The following is a 15,293-nucleotide window of genomic DNA, read 5'->3' as shown; positions in this document are numbered from 1 at the left end:
GCCTCTCCAGCCTGACCTAGTTTGTGAAATGGGCAGTGATTAAAATAATGCAGGCACTGCCTTTCCTCGGCATCCACATGTGGTCGGTGTCTCAGAGAGGATGGTTTGAGGACATGGCTGTGAGCTTCACCTGGGAGGAGTGGCAGGACCCAGATGATGGTCAGAGGACCCGCTACAGGGACATGATACTGGAGACCTACAGGAGCCTGGTGTCACTGGGGTGTTGCGTGACCAAGCCTGAGGTGATCGTCAGGTTGGAGAAAGGAGCAGAGCTGTGGAAGGACTCCCAAACCAGAACTTCTCAGGTGTCCAATCTGGGAGTAACCTTATTAACATCAACAAGGAAAATGATAGCAGATTAGTGGATTGTTTTCAATGCCAACAGCAATCAACTTATGAGCAAACTGATGTAGAAGAAACATTGAGTTGAAGGCCAAGCCTTGTTACAAAAGTGGTTATAAACAATGGAAATGAATGCATGGTCTAATAATCCAACATTCCAAGAATGGTGTCTTACTAATTTCTTGGCTGAATTTTCTTGCATTTTCTTCGCATGGTGAGATGACACCACCAAGATACCATTATTTTCCTTTCACTCACTTGGTTGTCAACTGAGCTGTGTGACTGAATGTGGGCCCCTCTCCCAGCACCACCCTGCCGATTCCATCTACAAAACTCAATTTAATGCCCCTTCATTCAGGTCAGCAAATCTAAGGCCGAAAGGGCTTGTGCAGTGTGCACCGTTTCTCCAAGCATCTCACTCTGTTGGCAGGCTGCTGTCACAAAGACACACTACCCCTAAGCGCCAGGGGTATTATGTGTTTCTAGAAACACATAAATTACCTGCAGTGGTCTATCCTCTCCTGGCCCCCAAACTTGCAATCTTCTGTTCAACTTGATTAACACTTGTCCAGTAACAAATCTGTGAAGACACAGGCTGTGAAGACAGAGGCAACAGTTCAGGCCTGTAAGAGCTCTAGAGAAGATTCGGGTTTGACACCTCCAGCACTTAGCAGGTGTGTCGAATCTCTATGAGCCTCAGTTTCTTCATCTATACCATGGATGTAATAACAGCCTCAACCTTGTGGTCTGTCCATGGGGAGTGAAATAAATCAAATGACTTTCACGTTAGTAGAGTAAGAGTTGAGGAAATGTTAAAAAAAAATTTTTATAAATGTGGTTTCTACCGGGCCTCCCCGGTGGCACAGCGAGTTGAACGCTGTGCTGTGAAGATGTCCACAGCTTCTGCAGCGCAGGTTCGACTCCCGGCCGGCACGGGAGACACCCACATGGTGCGGCAGACCTCTCCAGCCCCGCCCGCTGCTCCCCTCTGCAGTGTTTTCGGTCTTCTGCCTGTTCTGCTCTCTGCTCTGTCTCTGGCGAATCCTCTCACCCTCCCACACCTCTGGTCTGTACCCCAGCTCTTGTATAAATAAAATAAATCTTTTTTAAAAATGTGGTTTCTACCTTGGAAGTACATGTAAGCTAGTTAGTCATACTTACAGAGTCAAATAAAGGCAAGAACCAAGAAATGTAGGGCAGATGTGGAGGGAACACTTAGTTCTGACAAGGCCAGGAGGGGCATAAGGTAACCCCAATTGCGTAAGTGACCACATCAGAAGACAGGGAAGCCAGACAGGATTAGCATTCAATGAATCAAACCCTTTATTCAGTTATTCAATCAACGTAGTCATGACCTGTCCTCCAAAAACACAGCTAAAGAATGACATGGGATGTAATTCAAGAGAGTCATAGGCACCTGAAGAAAAATATAAAGTACAAGGTGTGATCTTATGCTACTGAATCATATATAATGTTGTAAGCCAATGTTATCTCAACAACAAAAAAAAAGACATGCTGAGAAAAAAATAGAGGAGGAATAAGTTTCACTATTATTTATATTCAAAAGAAAAATATAAAAGTACAAAGGAAGTCTTTGTATTTATATTCCCATAACATTAGATACTTCTAACATGTTTATTTCTCTTGGTTGTATTGCAAATTTACTTAATTTTTATGACTTTTTAAGAAGCTAAATCAAAAATTCTCAAATTTTTGTATGCATCAGAATCATGTAGAGGCCTTGGTAAAACAGACAGATGGGGCCCACTCTTACAGTTTTTGTTTCAGCAGACCTAGCCTGAGAAGTTAAAAAGTACTAAGAGATAAATGAATTCCATGTATTAAAACAGATACGACAAAAGCAGGGAGTGCTCAGAGGGAAATTAATAGCTGTAAATAACATTAAAAATGAAGATCTTAAATTAATTACCAAACTTTACACTTTGAAGAACTAGAAAAAGAAATGCAAATTAAACAAAGCTAGCAGAAGGAACAAAAAATTAAAAATTGCAATGGTGATAAAATAGAGCATAGAAAAAGAGAAAACCAAATAAACCCCAAAATTGTGTCTTCCAATAGGTCATTTCAATTGCCAAGCTTTTAGCTATATTGACAAAGAAAACAGAAATAACTAAAATCAGAAATGAAAGTGGGAACATTGCTACTGACCTTCAGATATGAAAAGGATTATAAGGGAATATGGTATGAACAAAAATAAATCAAATAACCTCAATGGACAAATTTCTAGAAACACATAAATTACCTAAACTGACTCAAGAATAGAGGGGGTGGGGGGCCTCCCCGGTGGCGTAGCAGTTGAGCGCTGGGTTGCTAAGCTGCCCGCAGCCTCTGCACCCATGGTTCGATTCCCGGCCGCTCCCCGGCCACCGGAGCAGGGTCCCACATGGCACGCAGACCTCTCCTGCCGCCCGCTGCTCCCCTCAGCAGTGTACCTCGGTCCTTCTGCCTGCTCTGCTCCCCGCTCTGGCTCTGGTGAATTCTCTCACCCTCCCGCGCTTCTGACTGTACCCAGTGCTTGCATAAATAAATAAATAAATCTTTAAAAAAAAAAAAAAAGAATAGAGGAGGGCCTTTGTGCTGACACAAGGGTTAAAGTCAACACTATCAACCTATCAACCTATCGCCAGCCACTGCATATAAGTTCGATCCCTGGTCAGTGAGTTGATCCACATGGCACAGCAGACCTCTTCTGTCTCACCTGCTGCTCCCCTCAGCAGTGTACTTCAGTAGATCTGTAAGATCTGTTCTGCTCCCCACTCTATCTCTGGTGAATCCTCTCACCCCACGCCCTGCACCTCTGGCCTACACCCCAGTTCTCATATGCATTCATAAAAATAAATCTTTGAAAAAAAGAATAGAAAATCTCAACAGACCTGTAAGAGATTGAATTAGTAATCAAAAAACCTCTCAACAAAGTTTAGATACAGATAGCATTACTAGACAGTAGAATTAACACCAATCCTTCTCAAGCACCTCAAAAGAATAGAAGAACAGGGGAACATTTCAGAACTCATTCTATGAGACCAGCATTACCCTGATACAAGCCATATAAAAACATCTCAAGAAGAGATACTTACCATAGTACCTTGGTGGTGGGTGTGGTGTAGTAACATACATCTGAAGGGTGTGATCCATACCTTTAAATCATGTGCAGTGGTGTAAACCAGTGTTACCTCAAAAACAATTCTTTTTTAGTAAGAGATACTTACAGGGCCTCCCTGGTGATGCAAGGGGTTAAGTCTCAGCACTATGAAGCCATGAGCAGCCACTGCAGCACGAGTTCGATCCCTGGCCGGCCAGGGAGCTACCCACATGGGGCAGCAGACCTGTCCTGTCTTGCCCGCTGCTCCCCTCAGCAGTGTATTTCAGTCAATCCACCTGTTCTGCTCCCCACTCTGTCCCTGATGAATCCTCTCACACCCCAAACTTCGGGCCTATACCCCAGTTCTTCTACAATAAATATTTTTAAAAATTTTCAAAAACTGAAAAGGCAAGGAGGGGAGAAACTGGAATCTTAATGTGGCAGGTGCACATACATACATGCAGAGGAGTATTAGTCACACCAACAGAATGACTTTTTGATACATGCTGCAACATGGATGAACCTTGAACATTATTAAACCAGACATGAAACAAGAAGTATTGTATAATTCCACTTATTTGAAACATCAAGGATAGGCAAATTCATAGAAACAGAAAGTGGATTAAAGGTCACCAGGGGCTGGGAAGAAGGGAATGGGTACTGATTGCTTAATGGTTACAGAGTTTCTGTTTGGGATGACAAAAAAGTTTTGGAAATAGTGATGACAGGTTGCCCAACACTGTGAATATAATTAATGACACTGAATTATACACTGAAAAATGGGTACTACAGCAAACTTTTTATACACATTTGACCACAATAATAAAAAAAAATCAGTTAATGGGAAAAAAACCACTGAAAACTACTAATCACTGCTTACTTTTATTTTGTATTTAAGGACACAGTCAACCAGGAGAGGAGAGTTCTTTTGCTCTGTTGAATAAATATATTTAAAAGCTAGCAAACATCAGAGCAGATTTAAGTGCCAAGCCTAAAAAAGAGATGGGGGGGTATATTATTAATAGTTATTTACAGCTATACAAAGTTAACATACTGCAAGGGAGACATAAATATATTCAAAGGCTTCATTTCCAATACTCCACATTTCAAAATTTGAAAACATTAAAATTATAGTCAAACAAAACTCAGACCACATTAGCCATGGTTTAAAAAAAGGAGCAATTTAATCATTATAATACAGAGTGCCTTAAGAAGTTTTTAAACGTGTAAAAGAAAGACTAGTTTAGTGCATTAAATTGTTACAGTCTTTACATTGCTTCTTTTAAAAAAAGTTAACAGTAGTATGAAAAAGCCACCCACAAAGCCAGCTGTCTGAGCGAAGAAATGAGCTAAGTTGCAGCATTTTGGAATTACTAATAAAGCTGTAGTCAAAAAATAAAAAGTTTATAAAAATGAAAGCAGCATGCATATTCAAGGCTTTTTCCATAACATTTTCATTAGCTGACAAACATTTAGGTAAAAACAAGAGCTTAATATTTATTATTTATTAAATTAGATAAAATAAACTGGCCAAGCCCACTACATCTGGTCATTCAGAAAAACATTTTAAAATCCAAAGCTAAATAAACTAAACATTTCTTCTAGGAAGAAAGCACATTTTGAAAAAAATGGTCCTACAGTCACAAAAGAAAGGGTCCTTCTCAACATGGAATGAACAGCACCGGTCTTTACAAAGTCTATAAGTTAGGATGAACTTTCGGTATTGGGATATGGCAAGAGTTAACAGTTAATAATACTCCCATGATTCCTAAGAGAAAAGCTAACTTTTAACTACGATCAATCCAGGATTTTTTCTCTGTCCACTGAAACTGCGATACAGAGTATGAGTTTGTTGACAGATAATTCTTAACAATCTGAGCTGAGCTGACACTTCTATTTCCGTATGATTGTAAGAAAACACTAAGGATCTCTTCATTACATGATTCTTTTTCACATTTTTGGTACTATATTAATTTCAGAGTTTCACCCTATCCAAATACTTATGCCAGTTTCTTTTCCTTCTTCAGTACTATCTTGAGTTTAATAAAAGGAAATTCATCTTCCAACACAAAAAGTAACAGAAGTATTACAAGTAGTAGTAACTAGGAACGTGTTCAAAGAGCCAATTCAGGGTCCTGACACCACAAAATGTTGTACTGTTCCAAAATATGTCAATAGGCTGATTTTTTACTTACACTGAATTGTATAAGCCCAGGCACAACCTTTAATTATAATGCAAGGCCTGATAAATAAAACACAGAAATAAATCCGGTTTTTTCTTTTTCCCATTTCTAACAATTTTTACTGTAAACTGTTTGGTCACTCAAAGCTATAAGCTTAATCACATATCAGAGAATATAGGCACAAAGCCCATGGTACTGGACATACAGTATAAGCTGGACAAAAAATGAGAACAAGCTCCAGTGGTCATCACACCCCCTCAGAAAGTCTAAGACCCAGAATGTCTCCATCATAGCAGAATAAAAATGTACTGTATGAAAATCTGAATTTTTACAAGTTGTTCTTTAATTAGTGTTCTATTTACATCGCAGAACTTCCACCAACTGCAGTAGTTTAACTTTGGCACAACAGTAAGTTCCATTTCTTTTGGGTATTGGATCCTATTTTTGAGAATGTGTATGCCTCATAACATTTTCAGTGTCATCAAAAAGTGGGCCCATTCACAGTAAGTCAGACTCTTGAGTTGAAGAACTGATTCTCTTCCAACATTTTAGGCAGCTCTAAAAGAAAAATACAATAAAAAACTAAAATTTTAAAGTAAACCGTATTTTAATGTTCACCACTTTCAGAAACAAAAATGATAATAAATTAGCCATGAAAATTCACCTTCCATATTCTTACTAATTCTGAGATGACGTGTCACGTCCCTCTGACACACTGGATTTCATATGCAGTTCTTATATATGTTCTGCATAGACCAGACTTACTTAGACATTTTTTCCCCTACATGTAATAATTTATAAGAAAATTATTATATTTCCTTCTCAGAGGATGCTTATTGTAATAAGCAGACTATGACATATGAATCTTGTAATTTTTTTCTATTTATATAAAAAGCTGGCTGTGTAAAAGATGTAAGTATATCTCACTTTCTGTAATAACTACTTTGGAAAGGCTTTGGCTGCTTTTGTTCTTACAAATTCAACCATATTTAAAGGAAGATGGAACTAGAGGAAAGTTATAGTGAATCCTTTCATAAGATGAAAGATTATTATGTGAACACAATGATATTTTGCTAATTTGTGTGTTTTATAAGTTTAGATAACTTATTTTTGCATGTTCTGAAAGCAAGACATGCCTGTATTTGTACCACAGAAGTATATAACATATATGAAGCAATTTTTTGCAAACTGTGGCTTTGCGTGAATTTTCTGACCAGAGTATCCATTAGAATATTAATATATAACATAAGAAATAGCCCCAGAACTTAAAGTACAGTGAAATGAAACTATACCAAAAAGTTCACATTACTTTTAGGAGACTGCAGCTCCCTACAAAATCACTGAGAGGTTACTCCAACAATTACATTGCAGCAACAAATTTGTTGATTTAATCTTGGCTGAGCACACATTCTTGTGTTTAGCCATAAAAAAAAAAAATGCCTGTTAAAAATATTTTATGCATCTGGGTCAGAAGAAAGCCTGTCTTCAAAATTTCTGACATTAGGAAACACCAGGCTGCAATTCGGATAAAGCTACACAACATCGTTTAACTTCTTGTCACTCACAAAGACACACTGTGTTCTGGGGCCTGGAAAGAGACTTATTCTAATCTAGGCACATTTTAGTTTCATCTGCTTTCCTACCAGGAAAAAAAAGAAAAAAATGTATGAAAAGAAAACCTGACAAAGGCTTGCTTGCTAAGCAGTAAGAATCATGCCTAGTACAGTAAGCTCTCTACAGATAACTGTTAAAACAAAATAAATAAAACCAGGGAGGATGACATGGAGGAATTAAGGAAATACTGCACAGGAGAAAAAAAAAGCATAAAAGTAGCAGATGGGTTAGAGGGCCAAAAGGCTAAGGAAATATGCTGATAAGTAAAGTATAACGAAAGTCTATACTTATTTCTTCCCTTACTTTTTGAGAACATAGTGGAAATTCCTGATACTTTTGGACCACTTCTGGACTTCTGATAGATATGTGCAAACATTTCATGATAACTGCACTGTTCTCCAAAAAGTACAGTTTTTACTCTGGAACACTTCAAAGCAGAGTAGGAAAGAATAGATCTATGCTGCCCAACTCCGAAAGTATTAGGAATTGAAGTCCTAAGTCCAAATCAATACTTGATTTGCAACTACAGTGAAATTTTAATTATTCCAGTCTCTGAAGAATAAAGAGGGAAGAATCAAGTGAAACCTTTCAAATTTAAAGCTTCACTTGCAATTGTATGATTAGAATGTACGGTTAATCACATAGTGTTTCTGCTGGCAGCAGGTCTGTCTTACATCAAAGAATGAAAAGACATTTTAAGCACTTAATTTAATATCCAATCTGTTATTTACCTTTTTATCTATAAGGCAGAAATAATTTATATCACAGTTTTCAAAAACAGATGCCACCTAAACAAACATGGATTTATATATAGCCTAGAACAGACCTTTGGCTCTTAATAGAAAAAAATGAATAATTTTAACACAGAAAGCATTTTAAACTCTAGTTGAAAATCTACTAGTTTAGAGGGAAATATAATGAAGAAGAAAAGATACCCGTGTTCACCTAGTTTCCTAAAACTGAGCCATCCTCACCCCTATGGTAAGTCTTTCCTTCGGTATACGTTTCCCCTTCTTTTTAGTTCTCGTTTTTGGTTCTTTCCTTAAATAGGCAAAAAATGAAGCTTTAGTGAAGGGAGGTATGTAAAAAATACATTTTAGTTACCTTTAGTACTTTGTGAATCCCCACCCCTCCAACCAGTCTCCCTTCTTGGAGAATGGGTAACTTTCCCTTAAAACAGGGTTAGACATTTTTCATACAAAACATAAATAATTCAAGTCACACGCAACGTGATACAACATAACACAATCATCATAGTCATCAAACTGCACGTGATAATCCTCTACCTCATGGCTCTGCTCAGGGCAGCAGCCCTCTCACTAGGCCAAAGATAGACTCTTTTAGAAGGAAACAATCAAAAGTAAAGAGGGTCGATACAGGTGACTTGTGGTTGATGAACACAGACTTAGTATAAACACTTACATTTCAGTCATCTGATTTAGAAAGCTTCCGCTTCACATGCCGTGGGGGTTCCCAGGTGTCGCTGTCATCTGTCTCTTCTTCGTCTTCTTCCTGATCATCAGCCACTTCCTCTTCCTCCTCGTTCTCCTCAAATAATTCTATACCTAACTCTGATCTTCTCTGTCTCTCAGCAAACCACTCTCTGACCTGCTCATAGCCCATATGTGATTTGTTAACAAGTTCATCAAGGTCTTGCTCGTTAAGAAATTTGTGCTTCAGGTAATAATCCTTAAGTATTGCGGTTCCAGTTTTAAACTTGATGAGCGACGGCCCCCTGTCCCAGTTATTCATTCTCTTGCTTCCTCGGGGCCGCCCACGTGGTCTTCCTCGGCCCCTCCCCTTGGGCCTTCCTCTCCCTCTCCTCCTAAGGGAAGACAGACCATTCATGCTGCTGGAATTGGAGCTCTGATAGTAGTAGTACCATTTTAAGTTTCCATTTTTCCAAGCATAACGGGTATCTCCAAACCAACTAACTATGTCTGTCCTAGCGAGCCCACTTTCTTCCGCCAACTTGTCATACTCTTCCGGCGACGGCCACTGCGTTCGGACAAATGCACTTTTAAGCATGTGCAACTGCTCGGGTGATTTTTTACAGATCTTGCCTGCAGCCCCTGACTTCGGTGCCCCAGATTCATCTCCGGGAGAAATCTCTCCAGCTTCTTCTTTGGAACTACCTGCATTACTTTCGTCTATTTCCATTTTCTCTTCCTTTAAAGCTTTTGATTTCTTCTTCTCTGTAAACCAAGCATCAATTTCCCTTCTGGTAAGTTTGGTTTGCGCTCTTAACCTATTCAATTCTTCATCTGTAAGTACGGAGCTATTGAGAAAACTTGCCTGAAGAGCACGAAGCTGCTCTGCAGTTTTCTCTTTAAACTTCTGGGGAGTAAAGTCGGGAAAAGGATTCCAGGATTGTTTATGCTGTGAAGTAACAGTAGTTGGGGATTCTGTGGTTTCATCGCTGGAGTCTATAATAATAGTGGTGGTGGAGGCTTCGTTGTTGAGATGCAAGCACTGATTGCTCTTTGAGTTTCTCTGGTTGTACCTGGTGTCACTGAACCATTTTTTAATTTCTCCTTTTGTCAAGCCTGTGATTTTCATAAGTCTGATAATTTCTGAGTCGTGGGGAAACTGATTTTTAAGGTAGCTCACTTTCAATTCTGCCAGTTGCTCCTTAGTCTTTTTGGCCCGAATGCCAAATGAGTCAGGGTTTGCCAGTGCGGCTTCATGTTTGACAAGCTGAGAAGTTGGAACTGCTGCTGTTGCTGGCTTCGTTTCCGCCATGGGCTGAGCGGCAGGTACCTGGCTTTTCTGTATGTTGGTTTGATTTGGAACGCCTGCCACTGTCAAGGCAATAGGGGCCGTTACTGGCAAGGTGTTGGTCCCAGCTACCTGTGTAAGGACCAGACCTGGCTGCCCAACTATTTGGCATGTCTGTAAAATGGATGGTAAACCGTTGCTCCCCGTGGAAATGTGTGTAGGAATAACCGTGATGGTCTGAGGTACAGTGTGGACTGTTCCGTTGAATTGTTTTCTTCTGGCCTCCTCCACTTCCTCGGGAGTCCAGCTAACACCATGTTTTAGCCGCTGGGCTGAAAACCATATCTTGATCTGTTCCTCTGTGTATTTCGCTTGAGCAGAAAGAACTGTGATTTCTGACATAGTTGGGTAAGGGAACTTGTTGTAGGTGTTAAGTAAAAGGGGGTTGTTATCCAATGCAGCATTGTAGGAAGGGATGCTATTAACAGGGATTAAGACTTTGGGAATCAAGTTGGAATTCTGCTGAGCGGACACAGCGGTTATCACCTGTGCCAACCCAGGAAGGACGGCCGCGGGGGTCACCACGGTGCTGGCCGTATTTGGATGTATTCTGTTTACAGTGGAAGTACTTGTGTTGGATTCAGAAGCTGAAGAACTTGGATTTTCTGCAGTTTCTTCACGGTCTGGTTTGACTTCATTCTCTTTCTCTTCAGGAACGTCCTCAGCAGAGTTAGGGTGAACTGTAATCCGTTTGTTCTCCACCTTATTCTTCATCATTTTCATGATAGGAGTTTTACTGATAGATATTCCCGAAGAAACTTCTGTAGATTCTGCTTGTTCTGAATTCTCCTCTTTCACAAAACTGCCATCAAAGGTCAGATCATTTATTGTTTGTTCAAAGATTGTCTGGTTATTTCGTTTCACCATTGTCAACTTAAAATTCTCTTCTCCTGGGTGGTATTTCAGATTATGCTCAGAAAGTGCATCATACCTTTTGGTAAGAAAATTGCATTCGACACAAACATAGGATGAGTTGAGTACAACATTGGGATGTTCTGAATCCACATGAAAAGTAAACATATTTAGATCTGGAGTTTGAAAAGTACAATATTTACATTCATAGCCACCTTCGACTTTTTTATTTTGCTGATTGTCAGAATCCACAGAATCATGAACTTCTTCATCACTTGAGATACTCTCGGCTCTGGTGTTTTCCACAGGTGTAAGTACCGGAGGCCCTTCATTCAAATCTGATATTAACTCAAGGTCTGGGTCCTGTTCACTGGCGAGGACCATGCAGGGTATTGTTGACTTTCGCCTGCTTGCCATTCTGATGTTATTAGAAAATCTCAGTGGTGATTCAAAAGCATTGAGGCTTAAAATTGTTCGGTATTCTTCATTTGAAAACAATGGCTTTTGCTTCTGCACGTTCGTTTTTGTGCTCAACAAGTCTCATTAGCAGCTTTTTCATGGTGCAATCAAGTAAAGAGCTTATTGTTGGCAGATAAAATACTGGTGAACTGCTGAAATTTTTGAAGCACAACTCCAATCACCTATATTAAAATAAATTTTAAAAATGTATTTAAATGAGTGATTATGATTTTTTAAACAAATCACATTTCACTAATATGAAGCTGTTGAATAGCTAAGCTATAAAGATCTAGAATAAGGTAACAACCAGAAAAAGAATCCTTTAGAAATCAAAATAGATGTCTCCAAGCCAACTCACTGAAGGTCATGTAATGAACTCATGAGTCAGTCCCCAGGGTTGTTGTGGATTTTTCAGCCAGCTGTGTATTAGAAGGGAAGGGTAGAGAGCACTGTGGCAAGTACACTACTATCAGTGTGAACAGTAAGTCTACTAACAAGGGAGGGACTTTAAAACTATAAAAAAACAGTCACAAGGGCCTCCCTGGTGGCACAAGGGGTTAAGAGGCAACCTATGAAGCTATCTACAGCCGCTGCAGCACGAGTTCGATCCCCGGCCAGGGAGCTACCCACATGGCGCAGCAGACCTCTCCTGACTCACCTGCTGCTCCCCTCAGCAGTGCATTTCATGTCAGTCTGCCTGTTCTGTTCCCCACTCTGTCTGTGGTGAAACCCCTCTCTCCTTCCCCCCCCCCAACTTTGGCCTCTACCCCAGCCCTTGTATGCATAAATAAATCTTTAAAAAAAAAAAGAAGAAGAAAAAAAAGTCACCAACACTCAGACATAATGGCTCGCAGGTGTTTAAGAAATTCCTACTGGTTAGTCTCAACATCCCAAAAGTATGTCACATTATGGGAAAAGCAGCAAAGCTGGTATAGAAATGATCAAAGCTTCAAAAACGTTCTCCCTACTCAATCTCCACAATGCAGCCAGAATTTATAAAATCTCTCTATTGTATCAGGCTCCTGACTGAAAGGTTATGATGGGTTCCCACTGCTGAGAGGACAAAGCCCAAGTTCCTTGAGGCACAAGTGTGAGTGCCCCTCCCAAGCCCAGCCACGCTTTCCTGCCTTCTCTCTCCTGACTCCTATTTCTTGGTGCTCTAGAAAAAAGGGGGTAGGGTGGAGGTGGGGAGGCAGCCCTGATCTGGGGACAGACAGGCTGGGCCTGAGTGAGCAAGTGAGCAAGCTAGCAAGCAAGCTGGCTGCTGCACTGGGTGAGACAGCTCTCTGCCTGCTCCATGGGTCCTAGACCTCCTTCACCTTGTCATCCATCCTCACGGCATCCTCCTGTTTACTTCCTAGTCTGGCACTTGGCCTGTTTTGGCAGGAGTGTTACCTTTGTGTCCCACAATCTATCCATACGCCTGGCCCCTCACTGCAAGTATTTGTCTCCTTCTTTTAAGTAACAGCTTTCCTGAGAAACAACAAAGCTCCAACACCTCTGGACCAAACCAAAAACCTTTATATCTTCAATCTAACACTCTCCCAGTTGAGCTATTTTGGCTGACTTCTCATTTATTTCTGTATCCCCTTTGCATGCAAGCCAATGTAGGGACTCACTAAATATTTATTAACTTGAACTAAAATGAATAGGAAAACAGTCCTACAGATCTTATTATGCCCCAAGGGCATCACCATAGAGAACAGTCGCTGAAATTCACAAGAATGACTAACATATCCAGAAAAATTGAATTAGATTAGCACAAACACACGTTAATAATTTTATACCCAGGGCCTCCCCTGGTGGCGCGGCGGTTAAGCGCTGGGCTGTGAAGGTGCCCTCAGCCTCTGCAGCACGGGTTCGATACCCAGCCACCAGCGAGGGTCCCACGTGGCGCACAGATCCTGCCGCCCACTGCTCCCTTCAGCAGTGTATTTCGTCACTCTGCCTGTTCTGCTCCCCACCCTGGCTCTGGTGAACTCTTTCACCCTCCCGCGCTTCTGACTGTACCCAGTGCTTGTATAAATAAATAAATAAATCTTAAAAAAAAAAAAAGTTAAAAAAATAATTTTATACCCAAAATACTGAAAAAATCTGAGGCTAAATCATTCATTGGTATGGAAACCTAAACCACATTAAAATGAATAGAATGAGTAAGTGTGAGCGCTTATTCTCTAGCACAAATTAGAACTATTTTCATTTGCGAGCGTAATTCTTATCCTATTTGAAGTAAGGAGGAAGAGTTTGCCTTAAAGATTTTACTATGAAACAAAACTAGGTCCCTATGAGAAAGTTCTCTATCTGAGTGAAGGGGAAAACATTTTTAGGAAACAGAAGTGAACCAAGAGAGAATGCCCTGTCTTTGGAGGAGGCAAGATCCTCCTTACTAGAATTATTAAAGTAATACTTCATAGCCATTTGATGAATCCACACTACTAATGGAAAGCTGGACTCATTGTTTCTTGGTCCCTGATTTTCCAAGTTATAAAATAAAGAGCACCAGCTTAGTAATAACAGAGGAATCAACAGTCTCAAAGGTGTCATTCTTTTTTCCTATGAAACTCCTTTGATTTCTATAGGAATAGAAATAAATCACTAAAATTTAAAACTACTTCTTAATTAAAATTATACACCAAGCTAATGCCATCTCCTCTATTCAACTCAATAGGGTCATTGATATTAAGTGCCAACATAGCTGCTTTGCTATTATTTGTCATTAGAAACCAGATTCTGAAGGATCCCACCGGTATCATAACGAAACTGATCCTGGGCAGGAATGAATGGATTATGCAGTAACCCTACCAAGACAAGCTGGAGAGGTGGTTCATGAAGCTCTAAAAAATGAAATGAGTGCTGTGATTTAGTCTTCCAGCTGATCTGGTAACTGCTACTAACCAAAAAAGTAGAAAAAAAAATGCTTCTCTCTCCCATAAAGAAAAAGTGTCCATTTCAATTTCATTGGTGAGAAATCTGTGACAGTTGGAGATATGTCTCTTAATTACCAACCCCAAGTGGATCATTGACCCTATTGATGGAACAACTAACTTTGTACACAGATTTCCTTCTGTAGCTGTTGGACTGGCTTTAGAGTTTGGAGTTGCATACAGCCGTGTGCAGAGTAAGGTGTATACTGGCAGGAAAGGAAAAAGAATTTTTGTAATGGCCAAAAATTACAGGTTTCGCAACAAGATGATATTAAGTCACTCTGGGTGACAGAGTTCGGCTCTTCCAGAATACCAGAGATTATAAGAGTTATTCATGCTAATCTGGAAAGCTTCATTGCATTCCCATTCATGGGATTCAAGGCGTTAGATCAGCAGCTATTAATATGTGCCTTGTGGCAACTAGTGCTGCAGATGCATTTATGAAATGGGAATTCACTGCTGGGATGTGGCAGAAGCTGGCATCATCATTACTGAAGCTGATGGAGTGCTAATGGATGTAACAGGTGGACCATTTGATTTGCTGTCATGAAGAATAATTACTGCAAATAGAAAAACAATAGCAGAAAGGACAGCCAAAGAAATTCAGATAGTGCCTCTACATAGAGATGATGAAGATTAAATACAACAACAGTAACATATTCAACCTGACATACTCTACACAGTTGCTTCTCCCAGATTTGCTGACACACTGATGGTGTTACAAAATCTAGACATCTGTTTCATATGTATAATGATTGGTTTAAATTGCCTTTGATGTCCAGCTTAAAAAGCTGCAACCCTCAAATTTTACTGAAACTAGGTATTAAGAATAGATAAAACATTTATTACTGTTTTTTTTTTTTTAAAAATGCATGGACGAGTGTACTTTGGGAGAAATACACAGGCAGTTCATGACATAGGCATCACATCAACTAAACTAGTCAGTTCCCAAGTTAGAGTTTCTAAGCACATATGAGTCTTGGAAATGTTGCCTAATTGTGTATGTAAGCATTTTTAATCAGAAAGGTAACTTTTTGA

The 15,293-nt window shown here is 39.9% G+C and overlaps 1 protein-coding gene and 1 pseudogene across 2 annotated transcripts; one reads left to right on the top strand and one right to left on the bottom strand.

The window, feature by feature from the left end:
• Positions 1-8,667: 8,667 nt before the first annotated feature.
• On the bottom strand, positions 8,668-11,289 carry ZHX1 (zinc fingers and homeoboxes 1; the record flags this gene model as incomplete). The annotated part of the gene is made up of 1 exon (XM_084229532.1): positions 8,668-11,289. The coding sequence occupies one exon, from the start codon at positions 11,287-11,289 to the stop codon at positions 8,668-8,670; it is 2,622 nt and encodes an 873-aa protein (XP_084085658.1).
• Positions 11,290-14,111: 2,822 nt separating this feature from the next.
• LOC311168016 (inositol monophosphatase 1-like) lies at positions 14,112-14,833 on the top strand (annotated as a pseudogene). The gene has a single exon. The product of its transcript is annotated as an inositol monophosphatase 1-like (transcript).
• The last annotated feature ends 460 nt before the right edge of the window (positions 14,834-15,293 follow it).

Source organism: Talpa europaea (assembly GCF_964194135.1).
Source record: "Talpa europaea genome assembly, chromosome: 3".
NCBI classification, from domain to species: Eukaryota; Metazoa; Chordata; class Mammalia; order Eulipotyphla; family Talpidae; genus Talpa; species Talpa europaea.
The sequence above is the reverse complement of the archived record's forward strand: the minus strand, read 5'-3'. Positions and strand labels throughout refer to the sequence as shown.